The sequence below is a fragment of the Aspergillus neoniger genome, assembly GCF_003184625.1.
Source record: "Aspergillus neoniger CBS 115656 unplaced genomic scaffold BO87scaffold_1, whole genome shotgun sequence".
Classification (NCBI taxonomy): Eukaryota; Fungi; Ascomycota; class Eurotiomycetes; order Eurotiales; family Aspergillaceae; genus Aspergillus; species Aspergillus neoniger.
The window spans coordinates 1,469,495-1,494,978 of NW_020291129.1; the positions used below are offsets into that span (position 1 = coordinate 1,469,495).

Consider the following 25,484-nt stretch of genomic DNA (forward strand, 5'->3'; position numbering starts at 1 on the left):
CCCACCCTTCTAAAATCCCAGCAACAATGTCCTCACCACCACCACCACCAACCTTCCCCTCCTCCCTCCCAACAATGGCCATGACCACCCAAGCCATCCACGCCGACGACACCTTCACCCCTCACCGCGCCATCGCCCCAGCCATGCACGTCGCCGTCACATATCGCTACACACGCGATTCCGACTCCCTAACCCCGAACGACAACACAGACGTACGTATCTCCCTACCCTTTCACCACCACCACCTCCTCCTCCTCCTCTTCAAACCCAACCTAACCACTAACCCTATCATAATACACACATAGCCCACCCCCCCACAAGACTCCCACATCTACGCCCGCTACTCCACGCCCAACACCGCACGCTTCGAGACCATCCTGCGCAGCCTCTTCAACTCCCACCCAGTACTCACCTACTCCACCGCCCTAGCAGCCTTCCACGCCATCCTCGTACACCTAAACCCCCGCCGCATCTTCATCGGCGACGGCTACCACGGCGTACACGCCGTCATAGACATAATGAGTAAGCTTACGGGGATGATAAAGCATTCTCTCGAGGACCTGGAGCACAATATACGCCCTGAGGCAGGTGATATCATCCACGTCGAAACGCCCGTGAACCCCACCGGCGAAGCGCGGAATATAGCATACTATGCTGGGATCGCAAGGTCCGTGGGGGCGTGGGTGACTGTTGATGCGACGTTAGCGCCGCCGCCTTTGCAGGATCCGATTGCGTTGGGTGCGGATAGCGTAATGCATAGTGCGACGAAGTATATTGGGGGGCATTCGGATTTGTTGGGTGGGGTGTTGGTTTTTGGTCCTGGGGCGGTGGAAAGGGGGTGGGTGGAGGGGATGAAGACGGAGAGGTTGGTTTTGGGGGCTGTGATGGGGAGTTTGGAGGGCTGGTTGGGGGTTAGGTCTTTGAGGACGTTGGAGTTGAGGGTTAGGAGGCAGTCAGAGACGGCGGTGGGGTTGGTGAGGTGGTTGGTTGGGGAGGTTGGGGAGGGGGATGGGTCGGTTGTTGGTAGGGTCGTGGAGAGGGTGAGGCATGCTTCGTTGCAGGAGGAGGAGGATGGGTGGTGGTTGAAGAGGCAGATGAGTGGAGGGTTTGGGGCTGTGTTTTGCGATCTGGGTGAAGAAGGAGGAGTGGGCTAGACGGTTGCCTGGGAAGATGGTGGTTTTTCAACATGCTACGAGTCTTGGAGATGTGGAGAGTTTGATTGAGTGGAGGGCGATGAGTGATGAGGGGTGTGATAGGAGGTTTTTGAGGGTTAGTTGTGGGTTGGAGGATTTGGAGGACTTAAAGGGGAATTTTGTGAGGGGGTGTAGGGCTTTGCTTTCTTGATCTGAGTTTGATGGTTGGTATTTTTAAGTGTGTATGTGATTTAAGGGCTTGATGGTAATTGTTCGTGTGCATAGTTCTATAGCAGTAGTTTGCTTCATATACGGTGCTAACCATACTGTCTTGCATTGATGATGTCTGCTTACAGCTTCTTAAAGAACGTCGACGTACCCCCCATCGGAACCCTCACCCGCATAGTCTCCTGACAAAGCCCATGCGCGACGGCATAAAAGCCCAGACATCCGGCCACAAAACCAAATGCCCCCGCTACTTGCATGACCTTCACGCTCAACTCTTCGTCTCCGTCTGCCTGAATGAAGTTGGCCGCTGCGGTCAGCCCGAAGCAGATCTCGATGGCGACGAATATTGCAAAGTACACGACGTTGCTACTCGCGGGTGAGCCATTATCTTTGAGAGATACCCAGGATAGACCTACATTGCGAGACTGGCGATGACGAAAAACGTATTGCAGACGGTCCAGACTGAGATTTTTGGTTTCGTACAGCTATCATGAATGGGTTAAGACGGCTTACTCCATATAAAGAACCCCAAGGCATTGTAGTACTCGGATGTTTTACCACCGTAGGCTTCTGCAATACCTAGACTGGGTAGCAGGATGGCACCGTATCCGCCGTAGAAGAGTCCTGTTTCAGCCTACTAGTTCCCACACTGCGTCTGCTGCTGTAGGTGATGTTGAATGAGCTAACCAAATGCACTGAACACCGTATAGGAAAAGGTGTTTCCGCGAACAAGCTCCCACTAAGCAGATATCAGCAATGCGATGCAGCCGACAAAACAGAAGTTTCCTATAAAGACGTCTTGCACAGATACACCCCGGAATCGCATCATCGCTAGGGAGAGCGTGAGTAGTGTCGTGGCAAACTCACACATGCCGAGGGGGGCCTATATAGAAACTAGTTAATGCTGTGATGCCAGCAGGGAATTTTGTTTCGTCTGCTTACGGGGTCGCCCATTCGCTGATGTAGGTTGGTCGGGATAGGATTGCCTGGGTGCTTGTCGACAGTGTTGGGAAACATTGTGATTGCTTGGATTTTGCTCGAGGAAATCATCTTCCCTGATCCATTTCATCGGGGTGTATCTCAAGCAGTTTCATAAATCTGGTTCACTTCTGCTCATGTAAAATGGAACAGAGTTATTAGCATAGAACGTATATTACGCGTATCGTGCGACCCCACCGCAGTCTTTGATATAAATACCGATACTATTACATCGCCGACCGGCAATCACCGCACCTCGCTACCCAATCAAACAGCAAGGGTTCGCCGCGGCAATGTACGTCAAGTATTCGCCGAAAAGGCAGCATGATATGCCGCCTGTATCTCCTGCCCTATACCGCTTACTCCCTCGAACATATTAGCCGATTCCATGGAACCAAGTATTGACTCAACGCCCTGTCGAAGTTCGCGCAGCAACCTCTCGGTGTCTTGTATTTCTGTGTCCGATTCGGGCTGATGTAGAAGGTGGCGATAAGTCGACACTTGATCGGAGATCAGCGCTGCACGAAGTCTGTAGTACGTCATGAGCAACACGTAAGAGCTCTGCATAGCGCCACAGACAAAAAATGGCAGTATATGAGATGATGCTGATAGCTTATATCGAGAACTGCGAGAGCCTAAATCTTCAAAGGCGCGTGATATAGCAAGTGCTGATTTGAGGCATATTGACGACGACTGTTCTTCAGTAAATGGAAAGAAAGACTCGAATCTCGGTTGAGAACGTAGTTGGGCTGGCTCTGCCTTGTCCTGGATGGCGGCTATGTTGCAATGCTTGTTCAGGAACAAGGGTATGTCCATGAATGCACGGTATCGATGAAGTCTTACGCGAGCTCTAGAAGTAGCCGTCAGTGGGTTGACAGCAGTGTCTATCGTGTCATATTCATACAGATGAATCAAGAGTCGGGCAATCAGCAGCATATTCCGTACTGCACGTGCGTCGGGTCCTGTCCGAAGTTGTTCGATGGAAGGCGTGACTTCCAACCGTCTCATCATAGTGAATATATGTGAGTCTAATTGCTGGATTTTCTCAGACATGTTGGATGACGCTGCGGTCATCGCTGGATGGGCCTCATTATTGTCCATAGTTTGCCAGACAGTAATGAGTGTCTTTTCGGCCTGTAGGAGCAGCGGCCAGGGCTGATAGGGGTCAGTAATACAGTTGCTTAGGAAAATAGTCCCATCTATGGAAGCTCAAATACCTCTAATGTTGTGTTAAATGAAGGATAGGGTGTTGTTATTCTGATATCATCGAGTGTGATGATGGGTGACTGAGAGCAGTTAGATAGATGAGACATTCAGGCTACCTAATACTAGGAGACTCACTACTTTTTGGTCAACAGATGATAGATAAAGCACAAACATCTGCAAAACTTGTCAGAAACCCTAAACATCGGAAAGCTGAAATAACTCACCGCACTCCACCAGGCGCGGCGTGGTGCCTCCATTGCTGTAATACCTAAACAATGCAAGCCAAGATCCATAGCGGCCGTAACAGCTTGATTAGCGCGACTCCGCATTCGAGATACATTTCCTCTCTGGCAGTACTCGTATATGCTCAGCAGGACAAGGGCTAGAACAGGAGACAACTGTGAAAGGTTGAAGGAGGCCATTGCTTGTCTCGGAAGTAAAACTTGACATATACGGTCCATCTCTTTGTCGACTTCACTGAACGCTGCTTCTGCATACATCTGTGCATATGAACGTCTCGACTGAACACTAGAATCGCTAAATGCATCTGAATCTTGAGGAAGTGGTATCAAAACCAGGACAGCAGAGATAGCCAATGTGAGTGCCGAGGCAGGCCAATGCGGCAGTGAAGATCTATCAATACTTCCGGTGTTAATGCTCGGAACCTCAACCACTACTGGTCGATCAGTGATTTGGTCCGACAGAGGGGGTTGGAGAATCGGAAGGAAGGGGTGAATATGTATGTAGTAAGAGTCGAATCTACGAACGTCAGTCAATCAAGACGTCACATTCGCGGTATTGGAAACCAACATCTCTTCCTCAGACGCATATACGCGCAAATGTGAAGACTGAGCAGAACCTATAGTCCCATACACATTACCCTCAACATCTGGCACCAGCACCTCACCCGACCCATCTATCGAGCCCAGATCTAGATTTCGGATCCCACTAAAAGGACTGAGTAGATGAGCTATATCCGACAGATCATAATCTCCAACCACCTCGCCAGAGATAGATGGTCTCTGTGTAGGGGCTGGTAGACTCTGCTGAGCTACCGAAGGAAATACATTGGGATCGTGAGGCGAATGATGCAGAGCGATATTGTGGTGGGTGGATGACTCTGCACGATGCCGGAATCCGCCGCGACGGCTTGGACGATAGACACAACTCAATCCTTTATGAGAGCACTGTTTTAAAGTTACATATCTTCCATGAAATGCATCGTAGGATTCTTGAGAAGAGCCTTACTCTGCTACATGGGTGGCGGCCATCGCATCGGATCTTGCGCGCGCGACTAGCAAATAGGTTAGTATGACAATAAGAATGGGACAATAAGAGCTCACCAAGCGAGACATGCTGCCCTGCTTGGTTGTTTCTGGATGGGGTGCATGGTGTGGCGGTATAGTTGATGGAAAGAGGTGAAGTTGGACATTCCCAGCCATCATTGTAGTAAATGCTGGATGCGGGTTCCACTCTTCGGCGTTGTAATGGTATTACCGTCACTATCTTTTATAACATTACGGGAATCCATACAACCGCGGCAGATCTGAGTGGACTACATTATATGCTGTGTGGAGGCAGAAACGATAACTATATCTTAATCAAACTATTCAACTAAGCCTAGACATTAATCATTGATATTACGTACTAGTAGTTCCTATCTATCAATACCCCCCGCCATGCTATGCGTATCATGCCAAAACCAACAAAAAAAAGACCAGAGGTATCTCAAACAACAACAATCTGACAACCAACAAATAAATCCCAGTAGACAAAAACTTTTAGCCCAGCTCGTCTTCACATCAAGTCATGAAAAGACAAGCCCAGAATAGAACGTGGGGTATATGAAACGCAAAGGGTATAAGGAAGCGAGCAAAGGAGAATAAAATCAATACCCGTAAACCGAAGCGCGGGACCACTTCCCCCTAGCCCTAATGCGCTTCCCATAGATATAAAACAAATAAGGAATGGGAATCAACGCAACAGCCACGAAACCCAACACACTGGCCGCCCAATTTACGCCCAGACGATGAAACATGATATTAGCGAAGAGGGGGAAACAGCCCGCGAACAAACTTCTCAAGAATGTGTTCGCGGCGACAGCACTGGCAGAAACCTTCTGGAAGGTATCGATGAGGTAATTCAGGGCGGCTTGGAAGATGGTAAAGAACCCGAAGCCCATGCAGACAGCGCCAATGATGGGAGCGATCCAATGGATATGGGGATCACTAGTCCAGGCGAAGATGAAGAGGCCAGCGGCGAAGACGATCGAGCCGAGCATCATCGGCGGTAAACGGGCTTCGGGGACGGGGAAGTTATTGTTTGCTTTGAAGCGGGCGATGTAGAATTTCTGGTTGAAGAGGTTGATGCAAGCGCCGAAGAGAATGCCGACGAGGTAAGCGAGGAAAGGCAGGGCGCCGACGACCTGGTTCCAGCCGCGGACTTCTTGGAATTCGATGGGGAAGGAGGCCAGACTGAGGTAGAGGATGCCGTAGACGAAGGAGGCGTATATGGCGACGAGGAAGCAGATCGGGGTTGTGAGGAGGGCGAAGGGCCGGATGAGGTACTTGTTACCGAGTTCTTTGAAGGTGACGTCCCATTCTTCGTGGCGGGCGTGCAGGGCCCAGTTGCCGGTTTCGAAGCGGAGGCGTTGCGCTTTGTAGACGAGGAGAACGGCCGGGTAGCTTTCGTCCAGGAAGATCAGGTCCATTGCTAGGAAGAACATCATCATAATTCCTGTGATGTATTCCGTCCATCGCCAGCCGAGGTAGCTTTGGCAGATGGCTCCGCCGACGATCGGACCTAGTACTGGTCCGCCGACGACTGCCATGGCGTAGCCAACAATGGCGGCGCCGCGCTGCTCCGCGGTCCAGATGTCGCTGAGGACTCCGCCGGTGTTGGTGACGGGCGCGGAGCCGAAGAAGCCGCAGAAGAATCGGGTCAGCATGACGGTTTGGAGGTCTTTGGCTGTGGCGGTGCCGAAGGAGAAGATAGCTGCGATGAAGTATGGCGCGAGTACGGCGGGCTTGCGTCCGTAGACTTCGGATAGAGGTGCCCATACGAGGGGACCGAGTCCTGACTAGGTCAGTTTATGCGCAGAGAACGAATGGTGGTATAGATGGAGACCTACCGAAACCGAACAGCAGCAGCGTTGTACCCAATGTCCCGACTTCCTCTCCCACGCCAAACTCCGCATCGATTTGCTTGGTGCCTGTAGAGAAACTGCGCTTTGTCAGTACCTGGAATATAGATCTGCGGGAACGGTAGAGGAGCAAGCATACATCGAACTAGCCCAAGTCGCACCTATCGCACGCACCCACTGTCAGCACCACATCACCTGAAGAGATTCGAACAAGTATAACAGCAACCGCACATACCCATAGTAGTCAACCCATACAAAATGGTAGTAACCGCCTTCTTGCGAAAACTCCAATTCATCGGCCTATACGGATCATCCGGCCCTTCAAAGTCAACAATGACGTCCTCGGAGGTCTTAGTATGCGACAGCGGATGCGTGAAACGGGCAGTTTGCCCCGGTTCGCGACTGCGAATGCGCGAAATCACCGAATGCGCACGGTTCTCGAGCGCCGACATGCCCGATGCCGCAGTGGTTTGCTTCTCCAATGCAGTCGGGTCGTCCGGGTGCACGTATGCGCTGTGGTGGTCTTCGGAGGACTCGACATCTTCGGATGAGAGCGATGAGCGGGAGTGCTCGTGTCGCGACATCTTGAAGAGCAACAAGCAGTACTATTTTTATTCAATCAATTGATTTAATTCCGAGCTGATAAATGGTAAATAGAATCCTTCGAGTCACTATGCATATGCGAGGGGAGAAAATGATATCAGAGGGACGGAATTAATAAAATAAGAAAAAATGTCCCCGATAAAAATGATGTAAAAAAAATCTCCGAATCTCCGAAAAGTAAAGGTGGGATAAGATAATTGCCGAACATGCAACAGGATTATTTGAGATTAGTTTCAACCGCCACACGGTTTGAGCAAGTACCTGAGACAAAATGAATGATTCAACAAGTGGAGGCAAGGATCCCAATCTTCTCAGTCAGGGCAGGCAGGATATGCCAGTATCTTTAAGGCACATTTTCTCACTGGCGTGGAACCGAAGCCCGAAGCCGTTTTACCCGGGGAGCAGCGTCATAAGCATCGGACGTCCGATAACGGGACCCTCCAACATTGCTTCTTTGCATTTGCCGCACGCTGATTCGGCCATTTCGGTAGAACAGTCTGCCGGATCGACGTCAATTTCCTGGATAGATCAGGTCCTTTTCAATCGCCCTATACGCACCATGAGTCACATCCTGCACGTATCCCAGCCTGACAGGGCAATTATACCCGGCCAAGAAGAGAGCGCTTGTCAGGGACGGATGCATCCGATGGGGCAGATAGGTGACAGGGCCGGAAACTTATCCGACCCACGGTGATCGTCGCCACCGCTAGAAAGTCTAACTGTCGGTCAAAGAGTTCAAGAAAGGTCTACTATGGTCTAGACGGGGTGAGAGATACGGGCGGGTCGTGTGTATCTATAATTGTCGCTCCTACGTGGTCAGGGTACCCTTGTAAAAAAACAACAAACATGCATTGATTGCTCCGTCTATCCCTTTAATGTCTTGTCTTATCGTAATGTTCCAATGCTGGCGGTAAATGTACAGCGTCATAATACATCAATCATCCATCCTCATCCGGATGTTGTCGCGTGCGCACTCTCCCATTTCTCAACGGCCTCCAGTGCGGCCGTCACTTTGAGCCCAACGCGCGCGTCTAGTTCATAGCTCTCCCACTTGGCCGCCTTCTCTAGGTGCTCCTTACATTCGTGCACTTGGCGACGCTCCAGCTGTGTATCGTTCTCGGTGCTTCCTGCAGCTAGTTTCTCGCTAAATGACTCCGGTCCTCCGTGAAGAGCACTGTACGTCGGCCGTTCCATCCACAGATTAGCCGCCATCTCGAAGTGTGCCACCGGGTAGATCCAGTCATCCTTGAGATGTCCAGTAAATTGGGACTTGTCCTGGCTGAAGATGCTCGTGCGAATGATCTCTTTCGCCTCATCGTGCCGGCGCATGGCACGGAAGACGGCCGCGCGCAGGAGCTGCAAGATAGCCTTCTCTTCCGTACCTTCGCGTGACCATGTCTTATTGGCATCGCTTTCGGACCACGCCAGCTTCGTCATGGATTCTTCCAGTTGTCCCTGCGTCATACGACTGTGTCCGTTCCAGAAGAAAATCATCTCTTCAATCGGATCCACTCCCACGGCATCCACCAAGGGCACCTTCCACTCTTTGGCGCGGGCCTCCCACTTGGCGATCTTGCGAGAAACAAAGACGTCAAAAGGCAGCTGTCGAGCCATGAACTTCTTCTTGCCAGCCAATGGCGGCGCTTTCCGGAAGTACTCCACGGCCTTTTCAGCCTGTTTAGCTGCCGCAGTAGCATCCGTTCCAGCAACGTTTCGGTATAGGCTGAGATGGGCCGATCCCGCAATGTAGTAATAGAGTGATCGAGACCAAGAGTTGAGTTCGACGCACTGTAATGGTCAGTTTGATTAAGATCTTCTATACGTCAATCAGGACAGCATACCTCGAGGAAAGACTCAGCACAAAGCTCGTATCTGTGAAGATACATGGCGTTCAGACTCCGTTCGAAAACTCGCAGCGCCTCGACCTGCTTGAGCGGACTGCGGTCTTCTCCACAGAGCAATTCCAAGGCAACATCTAATTTCTTGTTTGCTCCGTTCATCCGCGACTCTTCCAGCAGCCACAGTTGACTCTTCGGAAAGCGCTTCCGCATCAGGGCCAGCAAGGCCTCTAGCCGTTCCTGGGGATAGCCCTGCACGTCATCGCCAGGGACGGGATCGGGCATGATATCGCAGTACCGGACGAAGCCGTTCGAATATCCAAGAATGGAGAAAGCGGCGAGGGCACCAATCAGGTTGTGAAATTTACTGGCTTGCCAAAGCATCCTCAATCCGCGTTCCTTGTCTCCGTGGAAGCCAATGATTCCCAAAAGCTTACTGAACGCGGGCGGGACCATGGAAATCAGAAGCAAGAGAATTCCGAAGCAGAAGTTGGCGCCGGAGTGGACGAACACGTCGATCTGGTTCTTGAAAATGTCCGAATCAGGATCATGGCTCAGCATATCAGAAGGACCCGATGCCGATGTTTCGGAGTCCGCGGAGATTGAAAGGTCTGAAAACCCCTTCTTCAGGTCGTCGGGCTCTACCGGAGATGCAGGAACGGACGTGGGCGCCGCTCCCTGCCCAACACCCCGTGGCAGACTCTCCGTAGAGGTAGTATCCCCGGAGTTCCGCGCCTGCATGATGAACTTTTGCTCCATCTTAAGAATAGCGTCTAGGGTGATATAGGCCTTTCTGAGCTTATAGAATCCTTTGATACTTTCCGTGAGACTTTCATTCAGGACGCCGACGACGGCACTCATGAGCTGCGCCATGGCCTGGCAGAGCGCAAATTCCGTCCCAGGAGCATATATTTGTGAGTGGTACGTATTGGGCGCATGAGAGTTGTGTTGCGCGCGATGCTGGTCGTTGGCGGCACTCGTCTCCGCGGCATTGAGTCGCTCCGAGGCTATAGAACATCAGTCATCAAGGACACCTCTAACAGGACAGTGGTCACACTGGTTACACACCCTGACGCATGATCTCCTGTTCAAAACCCAGTGTGGCCCGGATGAACGCAACGACACCTCTGCCAAGCTATATACCAGGCACGAGTTGTAGATCAGCAGAGGCACTACAGAGCTAGTGACTTTGAAGATCGGCAGGTACTTGTCCAAACCAAAGGCATACGCACATTATGAAACGACGAGGTTCCCTCGGAAAGACCGTCTTCGGCGCCGTCCACATCGTCATTGAGGATTAACGTGGCAGCTGGTTGCCCAACCATTCAGTCAGCAGAGCGCCTTTAGCACTGACCCCGGAAGAGCGGGGATTCGATCACGCATGGAAAATTGGACATACCCCTCATAGCATCCTCAACTTTAAGTCCCAAATAATCGATTGTCAGCAATATTCGCATCTTAGCCGGGGCTGAGAAGACCTCTGTGCTCACTCACGATCTCGCAGTTCGGACAAAGAGTCCAGGGACTGAGTGGAGGCCGGCTTCTTGCCATATAGCCAGGAGCCTACGCGAAACATATTCGAAAAGAAGGGAGCCCGGTGAAAACCAGGCCTGCAAGTATAGAATAATTCTAGAAAGGAAGTTGTGCACGAGACGTATGGCGATCAATTAACCAAGAACCGAAGGGCCCCGAAGCAGACGTAGATGGAATAGGAAGATGATCGAATCTCCCATTCGATACGCACCAAGGACGTAGCAAGACTCCAGGACCATAACCCAAGAAAAAGAGAGAGGTTGGGGGATATGCAAGAGAATCAATAACAATAGTCCAAAAGCGAACAAATTGTACGGAAGTAGAAAAAAAAAAAAGAGGCGACTCCGACCCAAGGGCTAGGCCGGATGGCCTGGGGATTATAAGCAACGGGGACCAGAAACAATAATAGCGTCGAACCCACGGTCCACTTTGCGGCGGCAAGGCGGAGCAACTGACTGGAAATTGCCGGGAGTTGCTCACGAACAAGGCTCTCAGAGATCACGAACCAGTGATTTAGCGCATCGGGAAGAGGGGATCGTTTTTAAATGTCTCACGAATGGGAGGGAGGGAGGAAGGAACTGTTGGACAGAATGGGAGCTGGGGTCATGTCCGGTATGTCCGGCAAGACTGGAGGGGAACTGAAGGGGAACAACAATAAAGCTTGACGTCGTCAGGTCGATTTGACCGACTGCGGACTAGTCTAATAGTGCCGCCGCCCAGCCAAAGTTGAACCGACGCCATCGCCTGCGTCTCCGCCTCCGTCGCCGCCGCGACTCTCTCTCTCATTCCATTTACCTTGCTTGCCAACAACCAACACCACCCACCACCGCCACTTTCGATCTTCTGATCTGTCATCTCTCATTCCTCACCTCCTCTCCTCCCCCACTCCTTCTTTGATTCCTTCGTACGACCCCTCCTTTCACCTCCCTAAAGCCACCTGTCCGCTGCCCTCCCCCCTCCCACACCCACCCATCATGTCGAATCCCACCGCGACCCAGGACACCAAGGCCGAGCCTACCCAACAGCCACAGCAACAGAAGCCCCCCGTGCTGGAAGAAGACGACGAGTTCGAGGACTTTCCCGTTGAAGGTTAGCCATGAACCAGACCGCTGGTTTTTCCCCGTCATGCAGAAGAGGGAGCTAGCTCCGCTTCCATCCCAGACAGACAGCCGGCAAAATGAATCTTACGGATGACGGATTGCGCTAACCTCGGAGCTTTTATTATTTACTTGCAGACTGGCCTCAGGAGGAAACCGAACAAGGATCTGCTGCCAACGGCGCAAGCGCTCACCTGTGGGAGGAGAGCTGGGATGATGACGATGCGGCCGAGGACTTCTCCAAGCAACTGAAGTACGTTTTCCCTTCAAACCAAGTCAAACCAAATCAAACCAAACCAACCCTCATCGGTCAATTTCCATGAGCGCAATATCTCCCCCATCTAATTCAGACCCCATATAAAGCTCAGATGATGGACTAACATGGTTCTCTTTTTCAATTTACAGAGAGGAACTGAAGAAGGTCGGGGCATCTAATTAATAGAATTTATGTTAGATGACGGACGGGTTGTCGGTTTTAATTGAGATGAACACACACACATACACACACACACACGCGCAAATTTCACGAAGGCATTAATCAACTTGATTACACGTGCATCTTTTACCCTCACGCAACTCGGTATCGGTAGTGGATCGATGAGACAATTGTCGATAGAACTTATTTGAGTAAAGAGATTCGTCTTGTGGTCTGCTTTGGCGGTGCCGGTCCAGTGGCTAGCTAGCCCTGATGCGCGGTCGTGGAAGGATTTGTCTGCAGACTAGGTCTAGGTCGTCTATGGTGGGAGGTCTGGTAGCAGGTTTGCTTGCTTGCTGCAACTTTGCTGGAAGCGGTGTATGTGGTGCATAAGCACGTTTATGTACTTTCTACGATTTTATTTACACACATCCATTACTGGATGAATCGAATCGAACCCACCGACTATCAACTTCTTTGAGGCCTCCTCATTGCGACTTCACTTGAATCCCCGCTCACAGCTTCGGACCCGTCACTAGTCAGAGATTGCATCATCAGAACCTCTCTTGAATATGATATAGGCAAAACGCGTATTTTGTTGAGATTAATTATCATTCTTTGTACATTACATTCGTAAAGTGGTCCCCTGTCTTGAGGGGGCGCCGGGAAGGCTGACAGGTAGGGTACTACAACAAGCCCGCCTGTCCAACTAGTCCAGAGCATGGAAGCTCAACCACAGCTCATCATCCTCCTCCAAAGAAACATGGGACGGATTTTTGTCATGCAGCATCATCTCCGCATATCCAGTGTGGTAATATGTCTTGTTCAAATTTACTTACTCGACAGGGCAGCAACACCGGGCAGCTCCTTGCCCTCAAGGAGCTCCAGAGAGGCACCACCACCGGTGGAGACGTGGCTGAGCTTGTCCTCGACGCCGTACTTGGCGGCGACGGTGGCAGTGTCACCACCTCCGATGATGACGATAGAGCCGGACTGAGCAGCGGAGACAACGGCATCGAGGGTCTTCTTGGTGCCGTTGGCGAAGGGCTCCAGCTCGAAGACACCGGGGGGACCGTTCCAGAGGATGGTCTTGGCCTCGGCAATGGTCTGCTTGTAGAGCTCAACACTCTTCTCGCCAACGTCCAGACCCATGTAGCCGTCGGGAATACCCTCAGCATCGGTGGCAGTGCCAGTCTTGGCATCAGCAGCGAACTTGTCGGCAGTGACGTAGTCAACGGGGAGAACGATCTTGACGTCGTGCTTCTTGGCCTTCTCGACGACCTCGCCGACGATCTTGCTGCCAGCCTCGTCGAAGAGACTGTTTCCGATCTTGACACCCTCCAGGGTCTTCTTGAAAGTGAAGGCCATGGCACCGGTGATGATCAGGCTGTTGACCTTGGGGAGCAGGTTGTCAATCAGCTGGATCTTGTCGGAGACCTTGGCACCACCCAGGATGGCAAGGAAGGGGCGCTGGGGGCTCTCGAGAGCCTTGGCGAAGTACTCGAGCTCCTTCTTGACGAGGAAACCGGAAGCCTTCTGAGGAAGGTCAACACCGACCATGGAAGAGTGGGCTCGGTGGGCAGTGCCGAAAGCGTCGTCTGTGATGTGGAGTTAGTACAGAGCTCATGAACTACTGGCCTCCCGAGAGGGGAAGGCGAGAAAAGGATTGCTTACTGATGTAGACGTCACCAAGAGCAGTCAGGCCCTTACGGAACTCAGCGACCTTCTCCTTATCGGCCTTGACCTTCTTGCCCTCGGCATCCTTGGAGCTGCCCTCCTCCTCGGCGTGGAAACGCAGGTTCTCAAGGAGAACAATCTGGCCACCAGTGGCCTTGTTGACGGCCTCCTCAGCCTCGGGGCCAACGCAGTCCTCGGTGAAGACAACGCTGCGGCCAAGCAGCTTCTCGAGCTCGGCAACAACGGGCTTCAGGCTGTACTTGTCGTTCTTCTTGCCGTCGGGGCGGCCCAGGTGGGACATGAGGACAACAGCCTTAGCACCATTGTCGATGGCGTACTTGATGGTGGGCAGGGCACCGACGATACGCTGGTTGTTGGTGATCTCCTTCTTGTCATTGAGGGGGACGTTGAAGTCGACCTGTCCATTGAATCGACTGATTAGCATTGAAGCACTACCACGACCCCACGATGATGATTGATGAAAAGGTGGGGGTTTCCGGGGCAACAACAACATACCCGGATCAGGACACGCTTGTCCTTGAGGTCGACATCGGTGATAGCAAGCTTGTTGGTGAGAGACATGGTGAACGACGGTTCTACGACAGTCGGATGGGGTCAGAGAATGGGAGAGAGAGGGGTGGGGTGACAAAAGGAAGGGAAGGGGAAATTTGGGGGAGGGGGGGACAGCGTAGTATTAGTAGCACCACGGGGTACGAGGGGATTAAGAAAAATGCCTACTTAATAGGTCCGCGGTGAGCGAGTCTGGTCACTCTAGGCACTGGAAGCTACGACTTCATTCGGTTCGGCGGCGGGGTAAAAGTGGTGGTTATGGGCTGGTGGTGGGGCAGCCGGTGAGAGAAGAAGAATCGCGGGCGCCTCGGGCTGATGCGGGACTGATGTCAGCGACCGTGAATCGATGACGGAAGGGTCCGGGGCCTCAGGGGTGAACATTATGCCTGTTATGCCCCGTTCGGAGCCCCTTAGCCTCGGATCATGGCTGCGATGGGAGGTTCTGCTGCGTCCGGGGGTGGATCTATCAAGCAATCGTTCCGATATTTCTCGTCTATGGAAGCCGGCTCGCTCTCGTGGGGATCACCCCGCCTACAGGAGATATTGGAGCTCGTGCCTGGTTCAATCCCGAAAAATAACACTGGTGTATTCCTTTTGTCGACATGGTTTATCGATCAATGCAATTGACTCCGGTGTACCCACGTTGCTGGACGAAGATGACCTATACACCACCCATGAGAGGAAGAATAACAGAAACCCCCAAAGCTCATTTACAGCGCCCAGTAAGCACAAAACAACGCAGGGGAAGAAATAATGACAGACAAATGAGGGAAGAAACGATTGAGAACCTTGTGGGAGCCAAAATATGAGCCCGCTTCTACCCTTACTCGTCCTCCGAAGAGTTGGTCAACGACAGATACGCAGTCCAGGCGATACCGACGGAGGACACAAAGGGCTGAATCAATATGTATCAGTATCACAGCGCACACGACATCTGTCACAATGGAACTCACAATCTGGAACTGGATAGGTACGACACGGAAGTTCAGGATCTGAACAGCGGGCCACAGGACAAAGTTGGCCTTGAGGGTTGGCAGATAAACGTCCTGGAACTTGCGAGTCAATGCTCTCCTTCCTCCTCCCTCGGCGACCGTCATGAAGGAAAAGAAGCACGCCAGACCTGGTGATGTCATTAGCAAACAGAAAGCGCGTTCTTCTTCCTCTGGAGACGCTTCGTACCGAAAGGAGCGAACATCAGCTGATCCACGCACACTCTCTTGAGAGCGGGAATCGACGGGTTTCTCTTGGTAAGGGGGAACGTCCTGGACAAGAAACCGAACCAATGGAACTGAACTGGGGCCATGAAGAAACCGTATGACATGAAGCGAGTCAGGCGCTCAAAGTCGAAGGCCGGCGCCAAATGTCTAGCATGTCCCAGCTCTCCAAGAGCAGGCGGCTTCTCTTTATCGAGGTCATGGATCTCAATCGAGATGAGATCGTTACCATCAGAGGGTCGGCGTCCTCCACGCGCTTTGAAAGCCGTGATCAACTGTGCGACCGTGTCTGCGATCCCACCAAGAATCTAACATGCCGTCCAACGTCAGTCGATCATATGCCAACGACAAATGATTCGTTCGAAGGAGCTCTTACCGCATTGGTAACCATGGTGGTTAAGACTAAAGACGACACAAAGTCAGTCAACTCCTGAAGGCGCCTTAGCAAGGGAGCAACATGACAGCCTTACCTGGTTTCTCCGCATAGTAAGAGTTGAACTTAGCGGCAAGTCGCATTGCAGCTGCCATTTCGATGAGAAAGATTATGGCGTGAAGCAATGGCTAAAAAGGAGAAATATGGAAGGAGTAAAATTAGTGATGAGTTCCCTCATAGGACAAGATTTATTTGTAAGACAATATTGCTTTTACGACAAAAATGTAAAAAGCCCCCCTTGGGTGAGATAGGATGGAATTGAGACCAAAAGTTTCACATACCAGACGGCCGTAGATGTACCTCCGATTGAGTCCATCGAGTATTCTTCGACGACCAGTGGAGAACATGACGAAGGGCGATGATAGACGATAAGTGATTGGCAAGATGGAAGGGGATCGAAGGCGAACGGCCTGGAAATCCCGGTTGGCGGGCTCGGGGCGAGTATGACGCAAAGGACTGCCAGAAAGCACGCACAGGCGAAACAAGGGCGAGCAGGCGAATACTAAGCAAGCCTCCCGACGACTCCTGGAAACCCGGGCGTCAGTGATCGTCTCGTTAGGTGTCGATGAGACGGGCGTACTGGGTACTGTGTACAAAAGAAGAAAAGAAGAAGCAGGTTAGATTTGGGTTTAGGTCGACCAGCGATTCAAGCCCCCGTTAAATAGAACGAACAAGAGGAACGGTAGTATTCTTGAGGCAGCGAAGATGCAAGATCGAGGTCATGTCATCTTGCCGGGGGTTCGAACTTCTCCCCCGCCCCTTGAACCAATCCGCTCGCGTGATCACCCGCCCATCTCCGCCCGCCCGCCGCTTTTTGGGGCGGAGGGTCTGCATTGCCGCTTTTATAGCCCCCCTTCTCCTCCTTTTTACTCAGGGAAATCTTATAATGACTACTAGTACCGTCTGGGGAGATCCAGCGCTTGATAAGTACAATTAAATGCTCTATTGATATGATATACATGCAACTCATCATCAGACTTGACGAATATCTATTCCACCCGCTAAACATGCTATCACCCCTTAAATCGTAAAGATAGCCAAGTCCATTAACATGCATCGTAGCTAGCCAGCATTTAAGCTATCTATCACAAGGATAATCCAGACCTCTTCTCAACTGACCACCTCGGTCGGCTTACCTTTCCTGTCAAAGGAATGGATGTCCGGGAGATCCTTAATATCAATCATCTCATTCGTATTTACATCCACCAGGCGTACAGCTTCCAGACGAAGCGCTCCCACCGCCAAGGGAAGCAATTTCAATTCCGTAGAAAAACAGGTGCCAGGCAAAAGGGGACTATGATATGATCAGCTAGGGTAAAAGGAAAGGAAGATGTGAAGCTACTCACCCAGCCCGAACGTCAGTACTCAGAGAAATGAGTTCTGCTTCCTGGCCAACTACACTCTTCTGGAGTGCATGAACGATGTTGTCATCCGTTACGGCTTCCGCGACCTGAGCAACTTTGCGGCTCGTCGCAGATGAAGAAGATGGTCGCACAGTATGTCCCCGTGGGTCCAACTTCTTCCGGCGAGGGATAGCAACTATCGAAAATTTGCGAGAACCGGAGGATCGGTTCACGATGAAGATACTCCAAGCAAAGGGCTTTCCTACTTCGACATGTGGAGGGCCACTGAACGAAACCGATACACCAAGGCCTGCGGTTGAGTATGCCCGCTCCCTCAGGGAGCTTCGATTAGGCGTGGCGGTCCCCGCTGCGGCGTTGCTTTGGTTGGGTGTCATCGGAAGACTTGCAGGGCGGTTGTTCCGTTGTAGAGCTTGGCTAGGACCCCCAAAAGTTGGGTTGAGGACCATGGAGAAATCAACGTTGGTTCTCCATTGCATCAAGATCCGCGGGTTACAATTGTCCGACAGGTGGATGATTGCTTCTAGCGAGATATCCAGAACACTGACCATCACAGTTGTTGATGGATTTGGGTCAGGTGCATAATCGGGCGTTAACTTGTATACAAGGGTAATATCATCTCGCGGCTGGCAGCGGATGGGCGGGAGCAGCCCCGGTGCATCTGTGAGGGTTTCTATCGTCCCATCCGACATGCTAAGCTCTGCCTTGTCAAATGTGACATCGCAATTGAGGAATGGTGTCACCTCAAAATCGAGGCTTGCAACGGTAGTAGGCCGTCCACTATAGGCATTCAGCCTAGAATAACGTATCCTTGCACTGGCGGCAGGAACTATGCGTATGGGATGGCCGGAATGCTGCTGGACGTTATATATGGGGTCTTCACTGTATTTGGCCGGTACAACTCGTAGAAGCCTAGATGCGGGGAGGAATGGATCTTTTTGATCCAAAGATTTGTCACTCGACAGCGGCTGTAAGATATTTGTAGAGGCCGGTATCAAAGGCGGGAGGTAGTCGTCTCCCCGAGACTCTTGCTGTCGGGTTTCAGCTGGGTTGAGGCTAGCGGAGGCGATGAAGAGGAGGGAAGGGTGTTGAATGCGTATGCGAGGGCGCTCTGAGGTTTATCAGCACGATAGGATGCCGGAACATGAACGTGGACCTTACTCAAGAATGCCTTGACACTCCAGATCACATATACGTGGTTGCCCCCACCGGTGTCTCCCTCAAACTCATTGACCACCACCAATGGCTCCTGTGAATCTACCACCCCTGAGAATATGAGGTCCCGAGTCGGGGTCGGGTTCTCCGCAACTGTCTCGGCGGGATCAATGGCAAAGGCATCGAGTCGGACTTCGAGGTGCGGAAGATACTGTTTCAAGCTAGGTGGGGAGCAATTGGATAGTCGTAGGACAACGCGAACGGTGCAGAACTCATCTGTATCACGCTACATATGAGTAAGAGATAGAGCTCGATCAGGCCAGCAGGTCGTAGCATACCGAAGAACAGAAGAGAGCGTTGCGGTATTAGCGAAAGCACAGAAGTGAGATCATCTGCGCCTTTTTCTAAAGCAGACGTCAGAGCTGCTTCTAGGTCGGCATCTGAAGCATGCGGGACAACTGTATCTAGAACAGCATGTCTGAGGAATTCCCCGGGGATGTCGAGAGTCGGCATGGCGAGAACAGCAGCCGCATGCTCTTCTTCTCGTAACGGGGTAAGAGGATAGCACGCGCACAGGCAACCGACACCAGGAAGGTCAAAAGAAGGCAACAGGCGGAAATCCCCTCGATGCGCATTTAATTTAAGAGCAGCCAGGGACCCAGGCGCGCCGGGTGGAGGTGTTCGATACCCCGGGACGGTGCAAACACGACAAACAACCTTAGCGCAGGAACCCCGGCGAGCTTCTTCGAACGCTGCTTTTTCCCGACCTTCTCTTATCGTCGCAACAGCAGTATCTGTCCCCGGCAGCTTCTGCAACTTCGATATGAATCCCATGAATGGTCCGGCTGGCGCGCCCTCCCTGTGGCAGGAGGCGCGTAACTCTGATGGTCGAGTTTACTACTACAATGTGCAGACGAAGGCGACGCAGTGGTCGAAGCCCATCGAGCTGATGACGCCGGTTGAGGTATGTGTCCCCCTGCCCTTTTTAAATGACATTGCCGTATGTTTCTGTCCTGGATTCTAATTTATTTTAAATTTTCATATAGCGTGCCTTGGCAAATCAGCCGTGGAAGGAATATACTGCTGAGGGTGGTCGGAAATACTGGTACAACACCGAAACCAAGCAAAGCACCTGGGAGATGCCAGATGTTTACAAAACTGCTCTGGCACAGGCTCCAGCGCCTCAGGCTCCTCCAGTGGCGTAAGTTTCATACCCAAATTTGCCTCTCAATGCGCTTATGAGACTAACGTGTTCATGCATAGGGCCCCGACTTTCGTTGCAGGTGGTGTTAGCTCGTTTTCTTCTTACCCTCAACAGCGTGACCGCGACGACTATGATCGAGGCTATGGCGACCGACGTGGAGGATATGGCTCGATGGATACCAACGGCATCGCCGCTGCTCCTATCCTAGGTACACAGCAAGCCGAACCCGAGTACGGCTCTCTCGAAGAGGCAGAGAACGCGTTCATGAAGATGCTGAAGCGCCACAACGTGCAACCCGATTGGAGCTGGGAACAGACCATGCGTGAAACTATCAAGGATCCTCAGTATCGTGCCCTCAAAGACCCCAGAGACCGCAAGGCAGCTTTTGAAAAATATGCGGTCGAGGTTCGCATGCAGGAAAAGGATCGGGCGAAAGAAAGATTCGCTAAGCTCAGAGCAGATTTCAATACCATGCTGAAGCGCCATCCTGAGATTAAACATTACAGTCGCTGGAAGACCATCCGACCGATCATCGAGGGCGAAACCATCTTTAGATCTACGGATGATGAAAACGAGAGGCGCCAGCTCTTCGAGGAGTACATTGTTGAGCTCAAGAAGGAGCACATCGAGGAGGAAGCTGTTAAGCGTAAAGCTGCTATGGATGAGCTGGTGACTATCTTGAAGTCTCTGAACCTGGAACCATACACACGCTGGTCTGAAGCACAGGCGATTATTCAGTCGAATGACAAAGTCCAAAGCGACGACAAGTTTAGAACTCTAAGCAAGTCCGATATTTTGACTGCATTCGAGAACCATATCAAGTCCCTTGAGCGGGCCTTCAATGATGCGCGTCAGCAACAAAAGGCTGCAAAGGCGAGAAAAGAGCGTCATGCCCGCGAGCAGTTTATCGAGCTTCTGAAGGAGCTGAGATCTCAGGGTAAGATCAAGGCTGGAAGCAAGTGGATGAACATCTACCCCTTGATCCACGAGGATCCTCGGTACGTCGGTATCCTGGGTAACTCCGGATCTTCTCCCCTGGATTTGTTTTGGGATATGGTTGAAGAAGAAGAACGCTCACTGCGTGGCCCACGTAATGATGTCTTGGATGTACTTGACGTGAGTGTGACTAAACCCGGTTTTCTGTTTTCTGTCACTAACCTGTACTCAGGACAAACGCTTCGAGGTTACACCAAAGACCACTCTGGAGGAGTTCAACGCTGCTGTATCTGGGGATCGCCGGACAGCCAACATTGATCCGGAGATACTTCAACTGATTTTCCAGCGTATCCAGGAGAAGGCTGTCCGACGAAGCGAGGAAGAGAAGCACGCTGCGGACCGTCATCAACGCCGTGCTATAGATTCATTGCGTTCCCGGATCAAGCGTCTCGATCCCCCTGTCCGTGCAACTGATACTTGGGAACAGGTGCAGCCACGGATCGAAAGATTCGATGAATACAAGTCTCTGGAGACCGATGAGCTCCGACAGGCCGCCTTTGACAAGGTCATCCGCCGCCTGAAGGAGAAGGAGGAGGATGCGGAACGAGACCGCGAGGCCCGCGACAGGGATCGCGGAAGTCGCCGTGATCATCACGACCGTGATCGTGATCATCGCAGCGGGCCATCCTATAGAGGCGAAAGAAGGGGAACGTCTAGCCGTCTAAGCCGGACCCCAGAACCAGATGCCTACGAGGCAGATCGCCGTAAAGCCCAAGCAGATCGTGAACGCTCCTACCGCAAGGCCAGCGGCCTATCGCCCGTCCGAGAGAGACGGGAAGAGCGCGATCGAGACAGGGAACGTTACCGTGAGCGTGAGCGGGATAGGGACCGCGATCGCGACTGGGACAGGGATCGCAGCGCACGCCCTCTTAGCCACTACGAACGCGAGCGCCGCGAGCGTGAGGAAGAGCGCGAACGCCTCTATCGCACACGCGGTGATCCCCGGGGAGGTCGGGATGAGCTGGATTATGGTGCCGATACCCGAAGCACCACAAGCAATGATCGTAGGCGCAGACGCGACAGCGACACGGAAAGTGTTGCCAGTCGCTCTGCGAAGCGCTACCGACGTGATAGTCGGGAGCGCGAACGCAGCCGCGGTGCCAGGCGAGACCGGGACCGTCGCGAGCGGACTCCAGCGGCAACCGATGATGGAAAGAAAGAGGAAAAGGCCGTCCACTCCGGTAGTGAAGAAGGGGAGATTGAGGAAGATTAAGTAGATGCGCACACACACTACTACCCGTTCCATAGGTAATTGCCAATGGACGCTGACTGACTCTACACTTGTAGTGTCGGGTTCTGGTGGATGCGTCTCATCTTTGCTGCCCCCGTATATCGACTTTGTATGTCTAGCGCCCACACGATTGATATATGCATTTCTTGACATGTGAAAATACAAATACAATACCTATAATGATATTTTCCTATGCTATATCTAGTATTAATAGTAATTAAACACAGCCGAAGTAACTGTCGTGGCGTCCAGTTCTACGGTTCAACGTTAAGTTGAACTAGTGCTTGGAGCACTCAGAATACTATATATAGTTGTCTATCACCATCATGTCATACTATTATTACTACTACTACTAGGACAACCACAATTGAACCCACTGATACACATCACAGCACGTCATATACAGTGATGTTTGGGAAGAAATGCCTCGTTTGTATTATTTAAGAGTAATTCCTGATATTTGTTCATGTGATCCAGCGAACAAAATGCGGGAGGTCGATTCCTTACTGGGCGATGATACCTACCGCTATCATCGGGCGGGAGGAGTATGACATCCGGTGGAGACGGACATTTTCGGAGGGGATCTGCTCCGTAGGCGTACACAAGGTGCTTATGTAGAGTTCACTATACTGTCCTGAATAGATTTTACCATGCTTAGGGACAGAGAAAAGCAAGTGATATATACGAAGTGAATGACTAGCGTAATGAAATATGTTCAAAAAAAAAAAGAAATCTTTTGGACAGTGGCCACCTAGCTTGACCATAACCAGCTAATCTTTTTTTCCCTCACCGACACCCTTTTTTGTCGGCGGACCATCCATGTCGCGAATAACCTTGGAACTCTTTTGACAAAAATTGTAACTCCGACATGACTGCGCCATCCAGGAAATCCGTATACCCAAACATAATCTAATAGACTAGTCTCGTTGTGTCTTCACTCTGAACCATCGTGAAGAGGACTAGATTGAACTATGCAGGCGTGGATGGCGCTGGGGAGGGACGACCATGAGCGACGACAAGGGGGGGCCAGAGAGGATTAACTGGAACAGGTTAAACCACTGCTCCTACCTAGCCGAACAAGTCGTCCGCTCCCTCTTCGTCATCCTCCTCCAAAGCACCATCCACATCATCAGGAAGACGCACGCCACGGCAGCGGCGCCGCCTTCTCTGAGCTGCAGAGGCCTTTGTAACGCCGAAAAACGCCACTACCCGAAGGTAGCCCCAGCGACGATAGCGACGCCGCTGGTCCGAGTCGCGGCCGTCACGTCGGTGAGGCACGCGGTCATACTTGCCCGGAACAACCTCTTCATTTCTCTTCTTCCAAGAAGAACTGTGAAGAATGCAAGTCAGTATTATGTTTCTCATGAGAAAAAGAAGATACCACCACGGCTGAACTATGCCAGTGCTGAGGTGAGAAGATTGTAGACTTACGTAGTTGCCGGCCAACTTCTGCTCCTGGTCCATCTGGGACTGGTACTTGTTGATACGAGGGCGGTAACTGTTGGGGTCACGACGGAAGGTGACATCCAGGTTCTTCAAGAAAGTGTTGCAACCAGTGACCAGGGACTCAGGGGCGTTGGCGTGAGCATCGATGGAGGGCTGACCGTCGAAGACGATGACACGATCGGCGAGATAAGTGGCCATGATGAAATCGTGCTCGACGATGAATGCAGTCTTCTTGGTGTGCATGATGAAACGCTTGATGACCCTGGAGGCCACGATACGCTGCTCGGAGTCCAGGTAAGCACTGGGCTCGTCAATGAGGTAGATATCGGCGGGAATTCCCAGAGCCAGGACAATGGCAACACGCTGCAATTCACCACCAGACAGGTTCTGGACTTCCTGGTCAATGAAGTCATCAAGCTTGAGGGGCTTGTAGACATCAGTCTGGAACTGGGGCGACAGGAACGCAGCCTTGATACGCTTGAAGAAGAGCTGACGGACGGTACCCTGGAACTTGGGGGTGATCTTCTGAGGCTTCATGGAGATGTTCAGGCGAGGAACGCTCTTGCCACCGTCAGGCTTCTCAGCACCAGCAAGCATCTTACAGAAAGTGGTCTTTCCGGTTCCGTTCTCACCCATCATGACAATAATCTCAGAGTCGGTGAAACTTCCAGCATCGATCTTAAGGTGGAAGTTACCGAGAGTCTTCTCCATGCTGGGGTAGGAGAAAGCACGAGCCCGGTCCACCATGAAGTCATCACCAGACTCAGCAAGACGGAAAGTAAGAGACTCGTCGCGGAATCGCAAGTTCTCGGTGGGGATGTGACCATCCAGGAAGATGTTGATACCTTCACGGACGGAAGCAGGCAGAGTAACCACACCGTAAAGGGCGGGTCTTCCGTAAAGCACACAGACGAAATCAGACAGGTAATCAAGAACAGACAAATCGTGCTCGACAACAATGACATAATCGTCAGGGCGCAGAAGCTCTCTGATGGAGCGAGCGGCGGCGAGACGCTGCTTAACATCAAGATAGGAGGAAGGCTCGTCAAACATGTAGCTGTAAAATTTGTCAGCTTGTGCGCATCGAAAAACGGTTCGAGATATTGCTCTTACACGTCAGCCTTCTGGACGCAAACCAGACCAATGGCGAAACGCTGGAGCTCTCCACCAGAAAGGTGACCAATATCACGGTCCTGGACCTGTCTCAACTCTGCATAAATCATTAGCAGTGTTATCACAAAGCTCAGATTGCAACTGTGCCATACCAAGAGTGTCGAGAATGTGTTCCAGGTTGCCCAACTGAGCGCGGGCCTTGATGAGGTCTCCAACGTTCTGAACGGGGCCCTTGACAGCCCTGGGAATCTGATCGACATATTGAGGCTTCACAACAGCCTTGAGATCGTCCTCCAGAACCTTGGTGAAGTAGTCTGCATACAGTTAGAAGTCTGTATAAATCGACCCCACGATACTATATATACGTACTCTGCAGTTCGGAACCACGGAAGTACTTGAGAATTTCTTCCCAGTCGGGAGGGTTGTCAAAACGTCCAAGGTTGGGCTTCAGCTTTCCACTGAGAATCTTCAACGCCGTACTCTTTCCAATACCGTTGGTACCGACGAGACCAAGCACCTGTCCGGGACGGGGCATGGGAAGACGGTGAAGCTTAAAGCTGTTGGCGGAGTAACGGTGGGTAACTTGAGTCTCCAAGTTGGTCGGCAGGTTGATGATGTGAATGGCACCGAAGGGGCATTTCTTGGGACAGATACCGCAACCGATACAGAGGCGCTCGGAGATGAAGGCAATCTTGGACTCGGGAGTGACCTCGATACACAGCTTACCCGTACGGACGACGGGGCAAGACTTCTTACATTCCTGGCGACATTTCTAGAAGAAGAGAAAGGATGAGCGTTAGAAGATAGGTCCGGGGGCGCGAAGAAAGCAGGAAAATCGGAAGATTCGCGTACCTTGGGTTTGCACTATTACCAGCCAAGCGAGATGTCTCAGTATACGTTGGAGCGTCGAC

General features: G+C 51.8%; 10 protein-coding genes across 10 annotated transcripts; 2 read left to right on the top strand and 8 right to left on the bottom strand.

Moving 5' to 3' along the window:
- Positions 1-26: 26 nt before the first annotated feature.
- BO87DRAFT_432647 (cystathionine beta-lyase) lies at positions 27-1,344 on the top strand (the record flags this gene model as incomplete). Its single annotated transcript, XM_025627627.1, has 3 exons — positions 27-212; positions 306-1,115; positions 1,147-1,344. 3 exons carry the CDS (start codon positions 27-29, stop codon positions 1,342-1,344), a joined length of 1,194 nt encoding a protein of 397 aa, XP_025485439.1.
- A 139-nt stretch (positions 1,345-1,483) lies between these two features.
- Positions 1,484-2,378, bottom strand: BO87DRAFT_392572 (acetate uptake transporter family protein; the record flags this gene model as incomplete). The annotated part of the gene is made up of 6 exons (XM_025625014.1): positions 1,484-1,727; positions 1,778-1,823; positions 1,875-1,985; positions 2,049-2,100; positions 2,134-2,244; positions 2,304-2,378. 6 exons carry the CDS (start codon positions 2,376-2,378, stop codon positions 1,484-1,486), a joined length of 639 nt encoding a protein of 212 aa, XP_025485440.1.
- Positions 2,379-2,462: 84 nt separating this feature from the next.
- On the bottom strand, positions 2,463-4,935 carry BO87DRAFT_454749 (Zn(II)2Cys6 transcription factor; the record flags this gene model as incomplete). The annotated part of the gene is made up of 8 exons (XM_025628587.1): positions 2,463-3,189; positions 3,244-3,494; positions 3,557-3,625; positions 3,681-3,719; positions 3,770-4,304; positions 4,356-4,732; positions 4,794-4,839; positions 4,889-4,935. The coding sequence occupies 8 exons, from the start codon at positions 4,933-4,935 to the stop codon at positions 2,640-2,642; spliced, it is 1,914 nt and encodes a 637-aa protein (XP_025485441.1). The 3' UTR covers positions 2,463-2,639.
- A 498-nt stretch (positions 4,936-5,433) lies between these two features.
- Positions 5,434-7,271, bottom strand: BO87DRAFT_296179 (MFS transporter; the record flags this gene model as incomplete). The annotated part of the gene is made up of 4 exons (XM_025618978.1): positions 5,434-6,620; positions 6,676-6,767; positions 6,827-6,848; positions 6,923-7,271. 4 exons carry the CDS (start codon positions 7,269-7,271, stop codon positions 5,434-5,436), a joined length of 1,650 nt encoding a protein of 549 aa, XP_025485442.1.
- An 864-nt stretch (positions 7,272-8,135) lies between these two features.
- BO87DRAFT_372103 (TTC39/IML2 family protein) lies at positions 8,136-10,664 on the bottom strand. The gene is made up of 5 exons (XM_025622207.1): positions 10,623-10,664; positions 10,528-10,545; positions 10,197-10,437; positions 9,132-10,135; positions 8,136-9,078 (listed from the first exon to the last, which is right to left on the bottom strand). Exons 3-5 carry the CDS (start codon positions 10,204-10,206, stop codon positions 8,239-8,241), a joined length of 1,854 nt encoding a protein of 617 aa, XP_025485443.1. The 5' UTR covers positions 10,207-10,437; positions 10,528-10,545; positions 10,623-10,664; the 3' UTR covers positions 8,136-8,238.
- Positions 10,665-13,004: 2,340 nt separating this feature from the next.
- pgkA (phosphoglycerate kinase pgkA) lies at positions 13,005-14,432 on the bottom strand (the record flags this gene model as incomplete). Its single annotated transcript, XM_025625015.1, has 3 exons — positions 13,005-13,771; positions 13,848-14,268; positions 14,367-14,432. 3 exons carry the CDS (start codon positions 14,430-14,432, stop codon positions 13,005-13,007), a joined length of 1,254 nt encoding a protein of 417 aa, XP_025485444.1.
- Positions 14,433-15,236: 804 nt separating this feature from the next.
- On the bottom strand, positions 15,237-16,569 carry BO87DRAFT_10720 (Mpv17/PMP22 family protein). The gene is made up of 6 exons (XM_025617834.1): positions 16,349-16,569; positions 16,105-16,195; positions 16,011-16,036; positions 15,600-15,942; positions 15,374-15,540; positions 15,237-15,315 (listed from the first exon to the last, which is right to left on the bottom strand). The coding sequence occupies exons 1-6, from the start codon at positions 16,412-16,414 to the stop codon at positions 15,244-15,246; spliced, it is 765 nt and encodes a 254-aa protein (XP_025485445.1). The 5' UTR covers positions 16,415-16,569; the 3' UTR covers positions 15,237-15,243.
- A 608-nt stretch (positions 16,570-17,177) lies between these two features.
- On the bottom strand, positions 17,178-19,096 carry BO87DRAFT_295916 (TRAPP trafficking subunit Trs65 domain-containing protein; the record flags this gene model as incomplete). Its single annotated transcript, XM_025618969.1, has 4 exons — positions 17,178-17,361; positions 17,414-18,539; positions 18,590-18,859; positions 18,922-19,096. The coding sequence occupies 4 exons, from the start codon at positions 19,094-19,096 to the stop codon at positions 17,178-17,180; spliced, it is 1,755 nt and encodes a 584-aa protein (XP_025485446.1).
- Positions 19,097-19,383: 287 nt separating this feature from the next.
- On the top strand, positions 19,384-22,187 carry BO87DRAFT_372111 (snoRNA-splicing protein PRP40). Its single transcript, XM_025622208.1, has 4 exons — positions 19,384-19,547; positions 19,630-19,784; positions 19,847-20,903; positions 20,956-22,187. Exons 1-4 carry the CDS (start codon positions 19,407-19,409, stop codon positions 21,994-21,996), a joined length of 2,394 nt encoding a protein of 797 aa, XP_025485447.1. The 5' UTR covers positions 19,384-19,406; the 3' UTR covers positions 21,997-22,187.
- Positions 22,188-22,930: 743 nt separating this feature from the next.
- Positions 22,931-24,749, bottom strand: BO87DRAFT_11221 (P-loop containing nucleoside triphosphate hydrolase protein). Its single transcript, XM_025617884.1, has one exon. It carries the CDS (start codon positions 24,511-24,513, stop codon positions 23,083-23,085), a length of 1,431 nt encoding a protein of 476 aa, XP_025485448.1. The 5' UTR covers positions 24,514-24,749; the 3' UTR covers positions 22,931-23,082.
- Positions 24,750-25,484: the final 735 nt, after the last annotated feature.

Coding starts and splice junctions, on each gene's coding strand:
- BO87DRAFT_372103 (XM_025622207.1), bottom strand. Junction 9,079..9,131: donor GTGCTGAGTCTTTCCTCGAG/GTATGCTGTCCT, acceptor TGACCATTACAG/TGCGTCGAACTCAACTCTTG.
- BO87DRAFT_10720 (XM_025617834.1), bottom strand. CDS start 16,414: ATGTTCTCCACTGGTCGTCGAAGAATACTCGATGGACTCAATCGGAGG. Junction 16,196..16,348: donor GGTACATCTACGGCCGTCTG/GTATGTGAAACT, acceptor TCTCCTTTTTAG/CCATTGCTTCACGCCATAAT. Junction 15,541..15,599: donor GCTGATGTTCGCTCCTTTCG/GTACGAAGCGTC, acceptor TGACATCACCAG/GTCTGGCGTGCTTCTTTTCC.
- BO87DRAFT_372111 (XM_025622208.1), top strand. CDS start 19,407: ATGAATCCCATGAATGGTCCGGCTGGCGCGCCCTCCCTGTGGCAGGAG. Junction 19,548..19,629: donor AGCTGATGACGCCGGTTGAG/GTATGTGTCCCC, acceptor ATTTTCATATAG/CGTGCCTTGGCAAATCAGCC. Junction 20,904..20,955: donor ATGTCTTGGATGTACTTGAC/GTGAGTGTGACT, acceptor ACCTGTACTCAG/GACAAACGCTTCGAGGTTAC.
- BO87DRAFT_11221 (XM_025617884.1), bottom strand. CDS start 24,513: ATGTTTGACGAGCCTTCCTCCTATCTTGATGTTAAGCAGCGTCTCGCC.